This window comes from Scaptodrosophila lebanonensis, unplaced genomic scaffold (genome assembly GCF_003285725.1).
Source record: "Scaptodrosophila lebanonensis strain 11010-0011.00,11010-0021.00 unplaced genomic scaffold, SlebRS2 tig00000080-arrow-pilon, whole genome shotgun sequence".
NCBI classification, from domain to species: Eukaryota; Metazoa; Arthropoda; class Insecta; order Diptera; family Drosophilidae; genus Scaptodrosophila; species Scaptodrosophila lebanonensis.
Window position 1 is genome coordinate 3159458 of NW_022060561.1, and position 17936 is coordinate 3177393.

Below are 17936 nucleotides of genomic sequence, written 5' to 3' on the forward strand. Positions count from 1 at the left end.
TTACAGGGTATTTCAGAGTCATGCATGAGCAACTCTAACGTGTCACCCGTTGTTTTGTTATGGTTTTGTTTTGATACAACAAACATGGATTGAAATACAAGGAGACACACACAGGAGCTTACATATATGTTTGTATGTACTTGTATGTGTGTACAAGTGACCCGCACGAGCTCAACAATTTGTCGTGAATGGCGTTGGGCGTCCATTGTTCGGAATGGGAAATTCCAGCGAGGCCCGCATAAATGAATGAAAGTAAACTGACGTTGCAATGTTGCCCGATGCCCGTTGCCCGTTGCCAGCTGTGTGTGTGGCAGCAAAAAGTTCATGCCTCGCATGTTTTGATAATGAAAAATAATCATAAAAGTGCATGCATGCATATAAAATGGGGTTGATTGGGAGGTGTTGGGGTGCCTGCCATGTAGAAAAACACAAAAATCACACTTCAATGCGAGTATCAATCAACGTTCCTTTAATATTTGTTTGCCCATTTTTTTAAGTTCTTGTTTCTGCTACGTTCGAGTTGCATGATTCACGGGATGGCAAGCCACACAATATCCGGTCTGAACATTGATATATCCCTCTCTCATTGTCAAAAGTTGTGGCCAAACAATTTCAACGGATATTAAAAAAGTGTCCCCTATTTGGCTTTTATTTGCCTGCATATTTAAATATTTTGCGGTTGACGCTTTAATTATGTAAGCAAACAATGCAGACTGTAAATAAATATCGTAAAACTATAACGTCCATCAGCCATGTAATGTGATGTAAACAGACATAATATAATATGCAATGAATATGCAATAAAGTTTTAAATAAAAGCGACGATTAACAGCTGCTGAACGGATACGAATATGTAAGTGATTGATTCATGTTGCCAATGTTTTTAATCCACTCATTAAATATGAATTGTGAAACGATAATTGGAAATATTTTACCACCCATATTTAAGCGAAGGGATACACTATTTACGCAACTTGTTAAAAAGGTTTTATTGTTTTGTTATAAGTTCTTTGTAAATGTTTATCTTTGTTGTCAACATATTAAAGTGTAAAAAACCCTCTAGATGTTTATTAAGTGATTATAGGTATTATTTATATTTATCCACAAAGTTCTGTTTTAGCTCGATACAGCGATATTTAATAGCTCCGATAAGTCCTGCTCTTCCTCGTTCCTACTTGTTTTGGGAATATATTAAGCGATTATAGGTATTATTTATATTTATCCAGAAAATCCCCTTTTACCTTAATACAGCGATGTTTAATAACTTCGATATCATCTTCATAGGGAAAAACATTTCATCTAAAACAGCTATGAATCTTAAGTTACAGTTCTGCATTTCTGTCGGTTTTCTGCATTTGTGAAAATATAAATATGCTTGGAATACTTTCAAATAAAGAAAAAAGACTTTAAAAACCTGCCAGTAGGCATTGAATTCCTTCAATTCTACACAAAACATATATAATCATAAATTAGAAAACGAAAGCAAACCAGCACTGCACATCACATCTTCAGCTCACGATTTACGAAAAACAGCTCGAAGAACAATTTCCAATATCCAGCCAACATGGATGTATATGTGATGATACGCAAACATAACAGCACAATACTTCTCGATATTAAAGAAAACACCACAATTTATGATTTGAAGTGCATGATAGCGCCCCTCTTGAATGTTCGACCTTTCGATCAGCTATTATTTTCTAAGGATAACAAACAGATGATGAATTCGGATAAGTTGAAGGATTATGGCATCATAGCTTCGATTGCAACACCGCAGGAACCTGTACAATTGAGTCTCGTTGTAAGAGACGACGAGGGGGATTTTAATCCAATTGATATCACACCATATTCCGAACCACCGCCATTACCAATAGTTGGGCCCACAGAGGAGAAGGAAGAAGAAGAAATGGTTATTGAAAGTTTAATACTAAGAGCAACTGTAAGTAAACAAGAAACTGGAGAGAAGTATTTTTTTAACAGAATTGCGCTTTTAGGAAACCTCCATGTTCAGTGCCAGACCGACTTCGGTTGAAGAACAATAATTGCCCAAAAAAATACTGAGTTAACGGATTTATGACATTAAAAGATACTTTAAGTGGAATTAAAATAATAATTGAGCTATAATACTTAGTATGGAATGGATTTGGTGCTAACTTCTGGAACAGTTTATTTTATATATATTGAAGCTATAACTCAATGATGTCCGCAAAAAGTTTCAAGAGGTTCAGAATTAATATCACCCGATTATGCAGTTCGAAATATGGCTTCATTACAACTCCAGTTGCCTGTTTCTTTTATTTTGTAACTGACTTGTTTACTGGGAAAGATTGGAGGAAATCATTCAACGTCACTTACAACATATTTAATATATTTTGTAAATTATTGGATTGGAAAAAGGCGATTATTTTCAAACAAATGTTCATGGTGATAAAAGTTAGCAAGGGTTAGGTAAATTACAATTTTTACTACAACGAATGCCTATGGGTTGTGTAAATATTTTTCTATGATAGCTCAATGTATTTATTTCTATTAAGTATGCTTCACAAGTTGATTGTTTTCTTTAAAATTAGGAATTGATTGACAATTTTACCAACTTCTAGATTCGATGTATGCAAATTTTTAAATGACTTTGTTGTTCAACTTGTGATGCGAAACTATACAGTAACGATAGGTTTGTGTTTAAATGGATATATCTTTTGTTTTATTGAAAACTTTCGTCAAACTGATACTATCAATGGCCACTTCTTAGTATCTTATAAGTAATATCTACGCCATACTTGCTTTTAAATTGCAGCTCTTCAAAAATCAATTAATTCACTATTTTTCATTTCAACAGCCTGCTTCTTTTTAATTAAACTGTTTTCGCACTTCAAACCAAAACCAATAATTTGTCTTCGCCATATTTCAATGAATGCCAACCGGAAGTTGTGCACAACTTCCCGTACTCCGCTGAAATGGCGGAATGCGCAGACCTCAGATATACGCAGACATATCTTTTGGTAGGAGTTGGCTTTAATTGCAGTCAGACAATTGTATTTCATTTTAAAAATAAAATGTTCGCACATTTCTCAAAAGCGCCATTGGACGGACACTACAAGCCGACCAGGCAGGACATGCAGGCACCATTCATTGTCTTGCCTTATACCATTGATGTGTGCGACCCACAGAATTTCAATAAAACCCCAAAAAGGACCTATGAACACACACACACACGCAACCGAAGTGCTATGAAAAGAATTAAAGCAACAACTGCGTGAGCCGCTTTCAATAAACAACCAGTCGGTGTTGGTTGCTTGCCAGCAGGCCTTTTTCCATTTGTCCTGTCGTCCGACCATTCGTTTGACTGCTCAACTGGCCCTCGGGCTATAATTAAAATACAAACCGTGTTGCGCATATTGCACAAGCACCGTTGCATCTGTTGGCTGTACAATATTTTATTTCATCATCCCGAACAAAAAGAATGAAATATGCCCTGAGCTTTTTTTATTGCATTCCACATTTATTTTGTTTTATTTCATTAAATGTTGTATTTTTTCGACACACATACACATATGTCCGATGTGTTAATGATATGATGTCTGGCCAGTTAAATATTTGTGTGCGAACAGGGAATATCAGTTACTCCAATCAAAGAGCAAAGATCTGTATCTTTTTGCCTTGAAACTTATTAATATGCTCAGAAAAATTGAATAAGCTTCTATTTCGAAAGCTGCTCAATGCTATCAAAATGACAAGCTTACTGTTAAGAATCAGAACACAATTAAACTTCGCTTTGATATAGCTAAGATTTATGCATTGAAGAATCTTTTTCCATGAAGTTCGTTTTATACAGACCCAAAAAAAAGCATGTATATGTACATATGCATATGCTCAAGATTTATCAATTGAAGAATGTTTACTATGAAATGCTTTATATACTCAGAAAAATAGACTAAACTTAGCTTTTTCTGCTTCTATTTCGAAATCTGCTGAATGCTATCAAAGTGACGAGCTTACTGTTAAGAATCAGAACACAATTAAACTTCGCTTTGATATTTATCCATTGAAGAATGCTTTTCCATGAAATTCTTTTTATACGGACTCAAAAAAAAAGAAGCTTATATGCATGTATACTTATTTATATGAGCAACCTTATTCCTCGATTCGAAGTTTGCATTTTACATTAAAATAAAGGCAGTATCTACTGTACCCAATGTTTATAAGCGGTATCTACTGTACTGTATATGCTAACCACAACACACAGGCAATTTCTCAGCCTCTGGTTTCAATAATTTCGCTTCAATGCACTGCGGTCGGCGACGCCGCAAAGTAGACTTCGCACGCTTACCATTGATAGCGATTGTTTGGCTGAAATTTTGGTTCTACATTCCTCTGTTGAAATGTGCGGGGATTGTGGCAGTCCAGCATTTGATTTGCGTGTGGCATCAAAGTGTTGGCCGAACAGGGAATCTGCATCCCACATGCTGTTGGGTGTCATAAGCTGCTGGTAAGCCTGAATATCAAGAGCAGCCATGAAGTCTCCAAAAACAACTCAATCGAGTTTTGTATGAAGTTGAAGAAATAAGACATGCTCGTTAATAGGAAACAGTAAATTCTTTTACGAAACTATTGTTTTTTTATTTTTTGTGTAAATGGGATTCCCGAAAGTTAGCAGACATCCTAAATTAAACAACCTTTCAAATCCTTACCTTACTAAATCGTACACCGTCATAGACTTATTAATTTTCAAAGTCAACTTTCAATTCTTCTAAATTTTTGTTCGCACCATTCCTACACTTATTAACAAAATTATAATTTATTCGAAAAACATTTGTTTCCCAACAATTCGAGAGGGTTGTTAGAAGACTATTCCCATAAAAAGCATTGCTGTAGTTAGTCTGTGTTGTTGTTCTCGTTCCTGTATTTCTATAGTTTTAGTTTCAACTGCTACCGTTGTTGCAATGGGAAGGCTCGATGGCGTTGTAAAATATAATCATTGTGGCATGTAATTAGTTTTTGTGTGCCCTCGGTAAGCCGGGTGTCTGTGTGTGTTCGCAAATAAAATTTATTATTGCATTAGAGTGTGTTATGAGAAGACACACACATAGAGTCGCCTCTGCACCCGAATGTATGACTCAGCGGTTGCTATGCAAATTATATGTAGACTTGCTCGCAGGCTGCCCCAAAATAACCCATTGGCCAAACCACGCATTCATTTAAGTGAGAAATGCATATGTGTAATTGTATTGTGTTCATAATGAAAACACACACACTCACATCTGCCCATAAATACACACACCTACCCTGCAGTTCGGCTGGTATTGAGTGTCCAACGATGAAGTAACCAACAAATGAAACACTGGCAGGATTTGTGCAAGGCAGTATCAAGCTATAGGCTTTTTTATTTCTTTAGTTTTATTTAGTTTAAGTTCTCTATTATATATATCTATTTTTTCTTTTTTATGTTTTCTTTAACATCGACTGCATTTTTTGTCGATGTCGATAAATAAATAAATAATTTGGTGATAAATGATGGCTAGTAGCGAAAAAAACACTCCAAGACGGCTTCAATCAGACTTGGATATTTCACGAGTAGGCATCTGAACAGTCGATGAATATATATATCTGGTGTGTAAATATATGGTTGAAAGACGACTAACTTGTAAACTCAGAACGTGCCGCAACTGACGATTATCCGTCTGATATACACATCGGTTCAAATCTAAGAAATAATCATCTGCACAGAATTCTGACTAGTAAACGTCTGATGGTAAGCTGTTGACATGCAGGTATCTGATGTGTACATAAATCTAAATATCAATTGAAAATAAAGCCTACTAAATGAAGAATTTATTTAAAAATTATTTATAAATTCTGTTAAATATATTTTTATTTATTTATTTTATTTATTTAGTAAATCAACAAATAGTGCTGTCGATACATATACAGAAACTATGATTTATATTATAATATAATATTATAAAATAAAACAAAGATATTTAATAATACAAGGTTAGAATTTCAACTTAAAAGATAAGAAAGCCTAAGAAAAAACTATACAATAACGTCTTTTAATGCCTCCGACTCGTTGGGGGAGTGGTCAGAGATATTATAGAAAAAGTATATTATAGGAACAGTAATTCTACTTAACAGCTAATTAAGTAGAGTAAAAGGAAAATCTCCAACATCTAAATTTTTTATATTTTATTTAAATATATACTAATTTAACTTCAACTCCAAAGAACCTTGCAATGCTATTTAAATAGCACCATCAAGACTAACTTTGAAAAGTAATAGGCTTGAAGCTGCCGGGTCTACATAGCCGCAGGATTTGTAGCCCTACACCATTTGCTGCCGACCCTTTCATCATTAACTGACCGCATGGTTGTGCGTGTAGTGCCAGTGTTGCGTCCAACATGTCGTATTAGTAATAATAATTTACACATTATTGTCGCTGTACTTGCTGCGCTGATAGTAGTTGATGTGGCTACCTTTTTGTTGTTGGTGTTGTCGCTGGAGCTGCCCAGTCAATAGTCGATTTTCAATTTAAGTTGCATGCGTAGGTATTTGTGTGCGTTGATTGGCGGTTGTTATGGTCGATACGTGCCTGCAATTCAATTGATTTGTTGCTATCGTTGATTAACACCTCCCCTCTCCCTTTCCCACCCCCTCCACACCGTTACATGCAACCCACCACAAATGCCACAAATTTTGTTTGTACGCGCTTGAGCGACAAATATTGTGAAATTAACTTGTTAAATTATGCTAGGGGCAGATTTCGCCCGTGATGGTGTTGCTGGTACTGCTGGGGCTGGTAATTGAAGTTTGATTTGTGATTTTACGTGACCTTTTTCCCACTTAATTGAGCGATTGTGTTCCGTCAGGCTGTACGGCAGCGAAAAGGCAAACTGGAGGTGTAAACCCAAACAGGGTAGTAAATATACATACATATATCTAGATTATTGATACTGATAGCGAACCAAATTGTAGTAATTTGTGAAAGGACCAGTTGTTGTAGTATTTAAAAGGTGAGGAGAGTTAGAAAGAACAAAAATGATTATAATTAATGCAATCTTGAGGAGTGGGAGTGAAACGAATAATAAGCTTCGGACAGTATACTTGTACATATAAGATAGGTCAACATATATTATTAAGCCCAAGGCTTGTCTAGTACTGTCTTTTGTTAAATCTGCGCCTTTCCCTGAATACATTTTAAACAAAAATCTATAATTAGCTTTCCCCAAATTTGATAACTCCGTTGAAGGCAATATAATGGTTTTTTAGGCGAACAATGATATTGAAGTTATGGGACTCGATTGTAACCTCTCCCCTCAGAGTAATGCGCATCGACACCGAGTTATCTTTGTAAATCTAATCCAGATACATAGTACTGTGTCGGGGAAGTTTTCAGGTGGTGCTACAAGTATTTTCTATGTTCTGCTCTTTATTGAAGAAAAATCAATAATTAAAAAGTCTACACTTTAAATCCTTCAATAGATATATGGTTGGTCTAAATTCCTTGAAACAGCCTTCCTATCTTAAAAACTCATTGAAGCAAACAGTTAGTTGAAGGGTTTAACCAATAGGGAATATTTATAATTATTAATTTCTCTTCTATTTTCGATTCTGCTTTATTTTTAATTTAAAGTCGCGTTTCATTTACATTTTTGCAGTTTTTCTGCACGTTGAGAGTTATTTATTGTTTCTAAAAATTGAAAAAAAATGAAGTGCGCCTTGAAACTGACTTCCTCAAAAGTCAGTTGAATGCTTTGTTTTGAAGCTATATTGCTCAGTTGGATTTAAAGACGAGAACAGAGCACACAGATTCTACACACAAAAATATACAGAAACTTTTTTGGTAAAATTTTGTTACGTGTATTGCAGCAGCATCGACTAAGCAGCTTTAAATTTCGCAGTTTGCATTAAAAGGTGAGCCAATCTCCTTAAAATATTCATCAATATTAAATATAAACTAGCATATAGACAGTAAAGAACATTTAAACAAAGATACAATTAGCTGTCAAGAAATGTCTGATAACTCATCGACAATCGATCCTTATGAGATTGATGAGCGTCAGGATGAGCCGGAACTGGTGACTGTAGGATCGGCAACATCGATTATACCAGCACCAAGCGCTGAGGCACAACCACAGCCAGAGGCTGAGGTAAACGACAACTCGGAGGAAAATGAGGTGGTGCATGCACCGTCTTCTAGTTCCTTGCCCCGTGGACCATCACCATCAATTGTTGCCGGATTGAGTCTGCTTCAAAATAGACGTCGCCGTCGACGCCGCCAAGTTGAATCGGTAATATCCAATCGTCGTCAAATGATACGCGTACGAGAGCTTCCCCGGATAAATTTTCGGCCCTGGAACAGAGCCCAAATGAGCATAGCAGCCCAAGCTGGATATGAATATAGAACTTGGTTAATTCAAGCGCCCCACGTGCGTGTTATAAATGCCCGCACCAGGGACCAAATCATACAAGCGATATCCAACACAATACAATCACAACGAAATAGGGGGGGCTGGGGATCGGGTCGTGCGGCTCGGAACAGAGCCAACCAAAATATGCGCGTACCTGAAGCACAGAGAAGGCGAAGACCCAGACCAGCAGCCCAAAACACTGCAGCTAATCGGCAAAGAAATGGGCCAGATTCCTCCTCTAGCTAGACAATCATTTGAATTATGCATGTTTTAGTTTAGGTTCCTAGATAAAATATTATATCAAACCATATTTATAGTTTATTAGATAAACTAAAACAAATACAAGTATATAGGTCGTTAGATAAATGTTAAATTTAATGGCAGAGAATAACAGCGAGTCCGGAAACTAGGTTCAATAGCAAATACCATTGACTCGAAAATGTTGTTGCAGCTAATCGGCAAAGAAATGGGGCAGATTCATTTGAATTATGCATGTTTTAGTTTAGGTTCCTAGATATTATATCAAATATAATATTATAAATACTATAAATATGTTTATTGGACGAACTAAAACAAATATATAGTTCGTTAGATAAATGTTAAATTTAATGGCAGAGAATGACAGCGAGTCCGGAAACTAGGGTCAATAGCAAATACCATTTACTCGAAATTGTTTAAAAACTTAATCCTTTTGATATTATTATAATACTTATCTAAACTGCCCAAAAAGATTTTCAATATTCAAAGTACTAGATTCACTTGTCTTAAGCGGAGCTGGATTGGTGCGAGGACCTCATAATAAGTTGTGGATGAATGGACGACGAAGTTTTGTGGATGAATGAACAATGTCGATGGCTCAACGGCTTTATTTATAAATACAATTTTGTCCTAGTTCTAATACTATTTTCTACATACTATTCTTTTTTTTGTCGTTTTCCTTATCTTCTACCTTATCAGATAATACAAGTTGGTCTGCCGCAGCACGCTTATGACTTGTTTACCTACACATCCTTATCTGTTGAGCTGGCATCTGCCAGCTACGAAATGGATGGTATTTTTCTCGGCAGCCTAGGTCGAATTCATTATCAGTTTTTATAGAAAGTCTGTCTGTGTTTCTTATTGACTTTTTGTCTTTAAGAAGGCGATAGCACACAAGTAGTGATCTAGACAGAGCAATTTTAACTTACTATTAATTTATATTTATTTAGACACTCGATAGCATTAAACCATACTGAATGAGTAAGTTCAAGCCTGGGTTTTTATAGCAAGTATACACGACCAGTGTGGATAATAAATCCACCTATCCTCTTGCGAGTCAATAGCATGAGATTTGTAATTGTAAGCATTCTTATTTTGTACGCTTACTGTTAACTATTTTGTTATGGGCAAATATTATTTGATGAATAGGAAGGCAAGAGACTATCCAGCTAATCCCTGGTCTATGGATGATGGCGTAACGCAGTTATTAACATAAATATGTATTTTGTAAGGAATAAGGCCTAATTGTGTTGCTTCGACCGTCAAGCATTGTCACACACTTAAATATTAATTCACAATCTAAAAGAAAAGAGAATGGATTAGAGTTCAACCTTTTACGCCTCTTTATAGATGTAAAATGTATAAACTCTTTTATAACGGGTTCCAGAGTAGGGAGAATTGCTTAGATTTTCCCTTTTCTTTGCTCTTTATTTCCCATTTAATGTCAAGTAGTGCAGGCAATCGTGTATTATTTTCAATGTAGACTATTTTAATTGTAGCTTATAAAGAAGAGGGCAGGTTCGAGTAATCCCTTTAACTTATTTATTTAGCTATACTTGCGACACAGGTAATAACGTTGTAATACATTAGGTAGTGCTAGGGATATAGCAGAAAATAAAGAGTTTACTTTTTATTAAGAATTGCAAATTAGGGATAATGAGATTAAAGTTACCCTTTCAACTATTCTCAATTGGTTGCATTAGATATCAATGTAATAAGCTGTCAAGCATCACAATCAGTCTCGCATTAATTAGAATGACTTAGGTTTAACCCTTGTTGCGGTCTCTCTTTATTGACCACAGAACTCGACTAAAAGCTGAATACCCACATACTGTCCCAGTCGTTGTACCTATGGCTCCCTCTGCTAGTCTGTCTAAGCCCAAATGCCATCTCCGTTTGTCATTTCCTGCTGTATGTGCAGCAACGCTTTTTGTGCTCCGATTGCTCTGCACTTTATCACTTGGCTCACGCCATGGCAACTGCAAGTGAAGTGCAGAAGAAGAACAAGAAGGACCAACACCAACACCATCAGCGCCAGCAACCGCAACAGCAGTAACAGCTCGAGTACCGCAGACAGGCAGACACAGGAAGGCAGGCAAAGGGTATGGGAAACCTGGCTCCACAGCTTGTGGTTTGCATTTAGGGTTTAAGTGGCGCAAAATCAGCGTGCGTGGTGCCGAGGAAAGTGCAAACACCGATGCAGCAACAGCGCAAAAGTAGTGCAGCTATGGATTAATGGATGATGATGGCGAAGTCTGCTTCATTAACAACATCAATCGCGGACTTGTCGGACGCTTGGACCGCTAACGGCCTGTCTACTCATTACGTTGATATGAACCGCACAGGAGCTGGATGCATTTAATAAAGCGTTCGTGACCACCCACTAGAAAGTTTGGATTAACTCTGTTGCTAGAATAGCGGTATTTCGTTCTGGGGCTTGCTATTCCGCTTTTAATTACCTTTAAGCACTTAATGCAGTGCATTAGTGGCTGATGATTTGATTCTCAATCATGGAAAAAATATAATGGACTTGTACAATTTAAAGTAACAAAACTTTAGCAGGAAACTGTATACGTTTTCATAATAGAAACGTGCCAAAAGAAAATAATAAGAGAATAATGCTATGGTCAGGCAGACGAATAGGTATAAAGTAGAATTATGAATTTGCTTGAAGTGCTGCTGATTAATAAACCTTAAATGCAACACTATTGAATTAATATTAGCTGGAGTCATTAAATGTATCAGCAAATGATTCAATGCCCCCCCAACTAAAGCGTATTGAGAGGGGAAAACGGATACACTTAAGCATTAATGATCGCACTGAAAATGGTGTGCAAAATCAAAAGTAAAGTCTGCAGTTGATAAAAGCCAGCCAAGATGGCAAAAACTAACTGCACCCACAATGCCAAAAACCCAGCACTTTAAAACAATTTTCTTTGCAAACAAACTTCAAGTGAAGCGCATAAAAGTTGCTTTGGCTTTGGCTGCCTGGGTTTGGGTTTGGGACTGGGGCTGGGGCGGACTATTTATTTGCCCCCAATTGCAAACGGCTCAACTGAACACTCAGGCCAAACAGACCTACCTATATATACACAAACACAAACAGAAACACATACATCTGCATGCGAGTACACAAAACTCATTCACACGTAGCAGCACTAACTGTCGTTGGTGGCCTATTCCCCGATCCCCCCTTCATCCACTCAGATATATGTAGTGCTGGTGAGAAGGAAAAGAAACTTTGCCTCATAACTTCACATTGAAGAAGATGCATGTGCAACACGTTCGTGCCATTCAAAAGCGTTGCTGAAACTGCCTGCTCCACCCCCAGAATGTACGCAACTGTTTTAATACCCTGTACAGAACCAGAAGATTAAAAGGTATACTAAAAAGTCAAAAAATATGTAACAAGCAGAGGGAAGCTTAAAAGTAAATAGCCGAATCGAACAAGGCTATAGTTCACCTGTCCTTCCATCCATAAGTCCGCGTGTTCGTCTGTATGAACGTCGATCAATTTTGAACCATAACAGCTAGTGACACCACACTTGGCAGACAGCCTTGTTGGACAATTGCTAAATTTTATGAAAACTCTTGACTTCGATGCGACGTTGTTCGAGTCCCGCTAGCTCATTGTATAAAGTTAAAGTTCACCAAAATTGGCTTATTTTCAACAATCGTTTTTGTTTTGGAAGCCAATTCAACCTAAAACATATCTATATGTATTTTTAATATATTTAACTTGGAAAGAATCCCTTTTATGAACAACCATAATAAATAATTGTAGGACTGTGTGAGATGGAGCAGGGTATACAAAAGTCGAGCTCTCGCGACAATAACGATGAACTCGTTTTTTTTTTTTTTGCTGCTAGACATTTAAAGCTGCAATGTTTCTTTTTGTATACTCAGTGCAACTTTTTCTTAAGTGTGCGACTTTTACAGCCAGCCAGCCCAAAATGCCGAAAGGCAAATGTAACAAATGAGTGCCAGAACTCGGGCCAAAGCCATAGAGCAAAAAGTGCCAACTTAATTGAAAAGTATTGTTCGCTTCTTTATGTCAGTTTCCTCTGACGCTGTTGACAATTTGCAAACAAAGAGCAACTATGGATAGATGTGTAATTTTAATTAATATGCGAGAGTCTTACACCCCGGAGGATTGTGGTAAGATAATGAGAGGAACTCAAATGGGCTCTTTCATCTGGAAATACTTAAGAAGCAAGCCCTGATGCTTCTTCCAATGAAATGGTAACTGTACTTAGTTTTCGAAGGATCAACGAATTCATATACATGTATAAGAAAAAGAGTTCCTGATCGCTATTCGATCGTTTTTCTTTTATTTAATGCCTACTTTTGTATTTCGAGAAAAAAGTGTATGGCGAATATTTTCAGCTATCTTAAATATATAGTATGAACAGACGAATTTGAAATGACATTGAATACAAAAATCATATAGAGTATAATATTTTTATTGTTTGGCCGGCTCGAGGTCAGAGTAAGAAAAACCAATTTATTTAATTTTCTTTTCTTTTTCCGATATATTTCGGTTACGCCACGGTAACCGTCTTCAGGGCAACTACAAAACATATAACATAATTAACATATTAAAACTATAACACAAAAATTTTTTATATAATTACTTATTTAAGCAAGTCTGCTCTGTTTGACTTGGAGTTACTAACTAACAGGTGTCTGTAAATATGCCCGCAATTTTCGGTGTCTGCTTTGTAGTTAATTCTGTATTTGTTAGGTGTGTTGATAATGTGTAGCGTTTCGAGAGTGAATCGCTTACTGTAGTGTCGTTCTTGTTGAAGTACTTTCGTTTCTTCAAAGTTGGGGGTGTGTCCAGTCTCTATGCAGTGGGTTGTTAGAGCAGTTTTTTGTGTCAATGTTTGATGCCTTAGTTTGTAGTCTGACTTGTGTTGTGATATCCGTGTTTTTAGTTTCGACTTAGTGGTTCCAATGTAAAATCTCCTACATGGGTTGTCGCTGTCTCCGTCACATGGAATTTTATAGACTACGTTATTCAGGTCCATTTCTGCAATTTTTGCCTTAGTCCTATTAAAAATGTTCCTAAGTGTATTCTCCGGTCTGTGCGCAATTTGTATATCCTCTTTTTGATAGCAGTCTGACTGGGTGAAGCGTTCTGAGAACCCAGATACGTATGTCAGAGATTTGTAGATTTTTGGTGCTCTTGGTTCTTTTTTCTTTGGGTTCTTATGGTTCTTGATTAGGGAATACGTCAATTTGATAGGGAAGTCGTTTTGTGTCAGTATCCGTTTAATTTCTTCCTCTATTTGTTTATGGTAAAATTTGTCACTTGTCTCGAACATCCGTCTTATACAGTTCTTGGCTGTATTTATTATCATATTTTTCGGATGTTTCGAGTGATAGTTAATCAGCCTACCCGATGCCGTCGGTTTCTGGTACCATTTTGTTTTTAGCGTATTCCCACATCTATTTATAGTCAAATCCAAATAATTAAGTTTCTCGTCATTTTCTGTCTCTAATGTAAATTGGATGTCTTTGTGGTATATGTTGAGGGCGTCTAATGTCTTTTGCACCTGTTCCTTGTCAATAATTGCGAACAAGTCGTCAACATATTTGGTCAGGAGTCTTGGTCTATGGATCAATTTCGATGTTGTGTTTTCCAGAAGCTCCTCCATGACTATGTCCGCTATTACAGGGGACGCCGGGGATCCCATCGGTAGTCCCTTAAGTTGTATATACATTCTGTCCGTATACTTAAAATACCTTGTTTCCCGGATGCAGAAATGTACAATGTCCATAAACATTCTCTTTGGGATTTTAGTGAAGCTTTCTATCCTGGTCCAGTTTTTACTGATGACATCCATCGCTAAGTCGATTGGGATGCTCGGGAACAGAGACACCACGTCGAACGAAACTAAAATCTCATCGTCTACTATATAAGTGTTGTTGACCTTGTCTTTAAACTCTGAGGAATTTTTAACGTTATATGGTGAGGTATTGGTCAGGTTCTTTAATATCCCAGCGATGTATCTACTAAGTTCGTGACAAGGGGAACCGACTGACGAACAAATCGGTCTCAGGGGTGTTCCTTTTTTGTGTATTTTCGGTAGTCCATAGATCCTGGGTGGTAGTGCAGTGCTTGTAACTAATTTATTCCTTTCAGTCTTTGTGATTATGTTCAATTGGAGTAGTTTGTCAACGAAGTTGTTGTTTTTATTCTGTAGCCTAAGCGTGGGGTCTTGTCTGAGTGTTCTGTATGTGTTTGCGTCTCCTAGTATATCCGTCATTTTGATATTATATTCCTCCTTGTCCATGGCTACCGTCTTATTTCCTTTGTCCGAAGTTAATATTAAAATGTTGTCATTAGTTTTCAGAAATTTTTTGGTTTGTTCCACTGTGTCTAATATTGCGCGATCTCTTGTGTTAGTTCGGTTGTTTGTCATCATGTTCTTTATTAGTAAAGAGAGTTTTATGCGAGCTGTTTCTTGGTTCTCTTTGTTTTTTATTGTTTGTACCAACTCCTCTCCGTCCGCTATGCATTTAAAGAGCGGAAAGCTTTTTCGGTCAGTTGGTAAAGCGTACTTTGGACCCATAGCAAGTAATGCTGTGATGTTTGGTGGGAATGTTGTGTGTGATTGGTTTGCAAACCACTCTGCCTGTTTTTTGTTGTTGTCTGTGTGCCGTTCGTTACGATCGTTTCTTAGGTTCTCCAGTTTTCGTAGTTGTCGTTCTTTGAGAGTTGTTGTCAGTTTGTTCATTATGCTCTCTTCACTCTCAAAAAATGCTTTTGTATCGACAACCGAACTAACACAAGAGATCGCGCAATATTAGACACAGTGGAACAAACCAAAAAATTTCTGAAAACTAATGACAACATTTTAATATTAACTTCGGACAAAGGAAATAAGACGGTAGCCATGGACAAGGAGGAATATAATATCAAAATGACGGATATACTAGGAGACGCAAACACATACAGAACACTCAGACAAGACCCCACGCTTAGGCTACAGAATAAAAACAACAACTTCGTTGACAAACTACTCCAATTGAACATAATCACAAAGACTGAAAGGAATAAATTAGTTACAAGCACTGCACTACCACCCAGGATCTATGGACTACCGAAAATACACAAAAAAGGAACACCCCTGAGACCGATTTGTTCGTCAGTCGGTTCCCCTTGTCACGAACTTAGTAGATACATCGCTGGGATATTAAAGAACCTGACCAATACCTCACCATATAACGTTAAAAATTCCTCAGAGTTTAAAGACAAGGTCAACAACACTTATATAGTAGACGATGAGATTTTAGTTTCGTTCGACGTGGTGTCTCTGTTCCCGAGCATCCCAATCGACTTAGCGATGGATGTCATCAGTAAAAACTGGACCAGGATAGAAAGCTTCACTAAAATCCCAAAGAGAATGTTTATGGACATTGTACATTTCTGCATCCGGGAAACAAGGTATTTTAAGTATACGGACAGAATGTATATACAACTTAAGGGACTACCGATGGGATCCCCGGCGTCCCCTGTAATAGCGGACATAGTCATGGAGGAGCTTCTGGAAAACACAACATCGAAATTGATCCATAGACCAAGACTCCTGACCAAATATGTTGACGACTTGTTCGCAATTATTGACAAGGAACAGGTGCAAAAGACATTAGACGCCCTCAACATATACCACAAAGACATCCAATTTACATTAGAGACAGAAAATGACGAGAAACTTAATTATTTGGATTTGACTATAAATAGATGTGGGAATACGCTAAAAACAAAATGGTACCAGAAACCGACGGCATCGGGTAGGCTGATTAACTATCACTCGAAACATCCGAAAAATATGATAATAAATACAGCCAAGAACTGTATAAGACGGATGTTCGAGACAAGTGACAAATTTTACCATAAACAAATAGAGGAAGAAATTAAACGGATACTGACACAAAACGACTTCCCTATCAAATTGACGTATTCCCTAATCAAGAACCATAAGAACCCAAAGAAAAAAGAACCAAGAGCACCAAAAATCTACAAATCTCTGACATACGTATCTGGGTTCTCAGAACGCTTCACCCAGTCAGACTGCTATCAAAAAGAGGATATACAAATTGCGCACAGACCGGAGAATACACTTAGGAACATTTTTAATAGGACTAAGGCAAAAATTGCAGAAATGGACCTGAATAACGTAGTCTATAAAATTCCATGTGACGGAGACAGCGACAACCCATGTAGGAGATTTTACATTGGAACCACTAAGTCGAAACTAAAAACACGGATATCACAACACAAGTCAGACTACAAACTAAGGCATCAAACATTGACACAAAAAACTGCTCTAACAACCCACTGCATAGAGACTGGACACACCCCCAACTTTGAAGAAACGAAAGTACTTCAACAAGAACGACACTACAGTAAGCGATTCACTCTCGAAACGCTACACATTATCAACACACCTAACAAATACAGAATTAACTACAAAGCAGACACCGAAAATTGCGCGCATATTTACAGACACCTGTTAGTTAGTAACTCCAAGTCAAACAGAGCAGACTTGCTTAAATAAGTAATTATATAAAAATTCTTGTGTTATAGTTTTAATATGTTAATTATGTTATATGTTTTGTAGTTGCCCTGAAGACGGTTACCGTGGCGTAACCGAAATATATCGGAAAAAGAAAAGAAAATTAAATAAATTGGTTTTTCTTACTCTGACCTCGAGCCGGCCAAACAATAAAAATAACTATGAGGAAGGTCACCAAAATACTCAACAATAGAGTATAATATATAAGCTAGAAACTGTATTGATTTTAAAATGAAAATATAAAAACTGAAGATAGCAAGTAATGGTGGGTCTAGTCTAGGTAAGGAATATGATTAAATTAAATCGGCATTGTTTAAAAGAATATGTTATTATTTCACATTCAATTAAAGGCTATTTTATTGGAAAATATTATCAATTAGTCGGCATACAATAACTCAAAACTAATAGCAAGCGGATAGTGATAGTGATCCTTGATCGAAGCTTCATTGGAGGGACGAATCCAGGATTGTATGCAATTTTCTTCCACACTGCCCTAACCCTTAATAAAGGCTTCCACAAACAGCAGGTTAAACAAGTCGATCATGGTCTGTCGAATAACTTGAGAGTCACAAATGTTTGCTACTCATTGGTGGTCCTTAATTGATTCCTTCTTTTGACACCTGAATGATGAATAAATTATTTAAATTGTTGATATGTTTATATCTGATGTTTGTTTTTAACTTTTAGT

The 17936-nt window shown here is 36.9% G+C and overlaps 2 protein-coding genes across 3 annotated transcripts; both read left to right on the plus strand.

Annotated features, from left to right (window-relative positions):
- The first annotated feature begins 1482 nt into the window (after window positions 1-1482).
- LOC115626138 lies at window positions 1483-2505 on the plus strand. The gene is made up of 2 exons (XM_030521395.1): window positions 1483-1939; window positions 1995-2505. The coding sequence occupies exons 1-2, from the start codon at window positions 1565-1567 to the stop codon at window positions 2040-2042; spliced, it is 423 nt and encodes a 140-aa protein (XP_030377255.1). The 5' UTR covers window positions 1483-1564; the 3' UTR covers window positions 2043-2505.
- A 5325-nt stretch (window positions 2506-7830) lies between these two features.
- LOC115625997 lies at window positions 7831-8765 on the plus strand. Of its 2 annotated transcripts, none has more exons than XM_030521242.1 (2): window positions 7831-7908; window positions 7963-8765. In XM_030521242.1, exon 2 carries the CDS (start codon window positions 8007-8009, stop codon window positions 8649-8651), a length of 645 nt encoding a protein of 214 aa, XP_030377102.1. In that variant the 5' UTR covers window positions 7831-7908; window positions 7963-8006; the 3' UTR covers window positions 8652-8765. The 2 variants fall into 2 exon arrangements, with proteins under 2 accessions (XP_030377102.1, XP_030377103.1); XM_030521243.1 differs by having other exon boundaries at window positions 7896-7908; window positions 7987-8765.
- Window positions 8766-17936: the final 9171 nt, after the last annotated feature.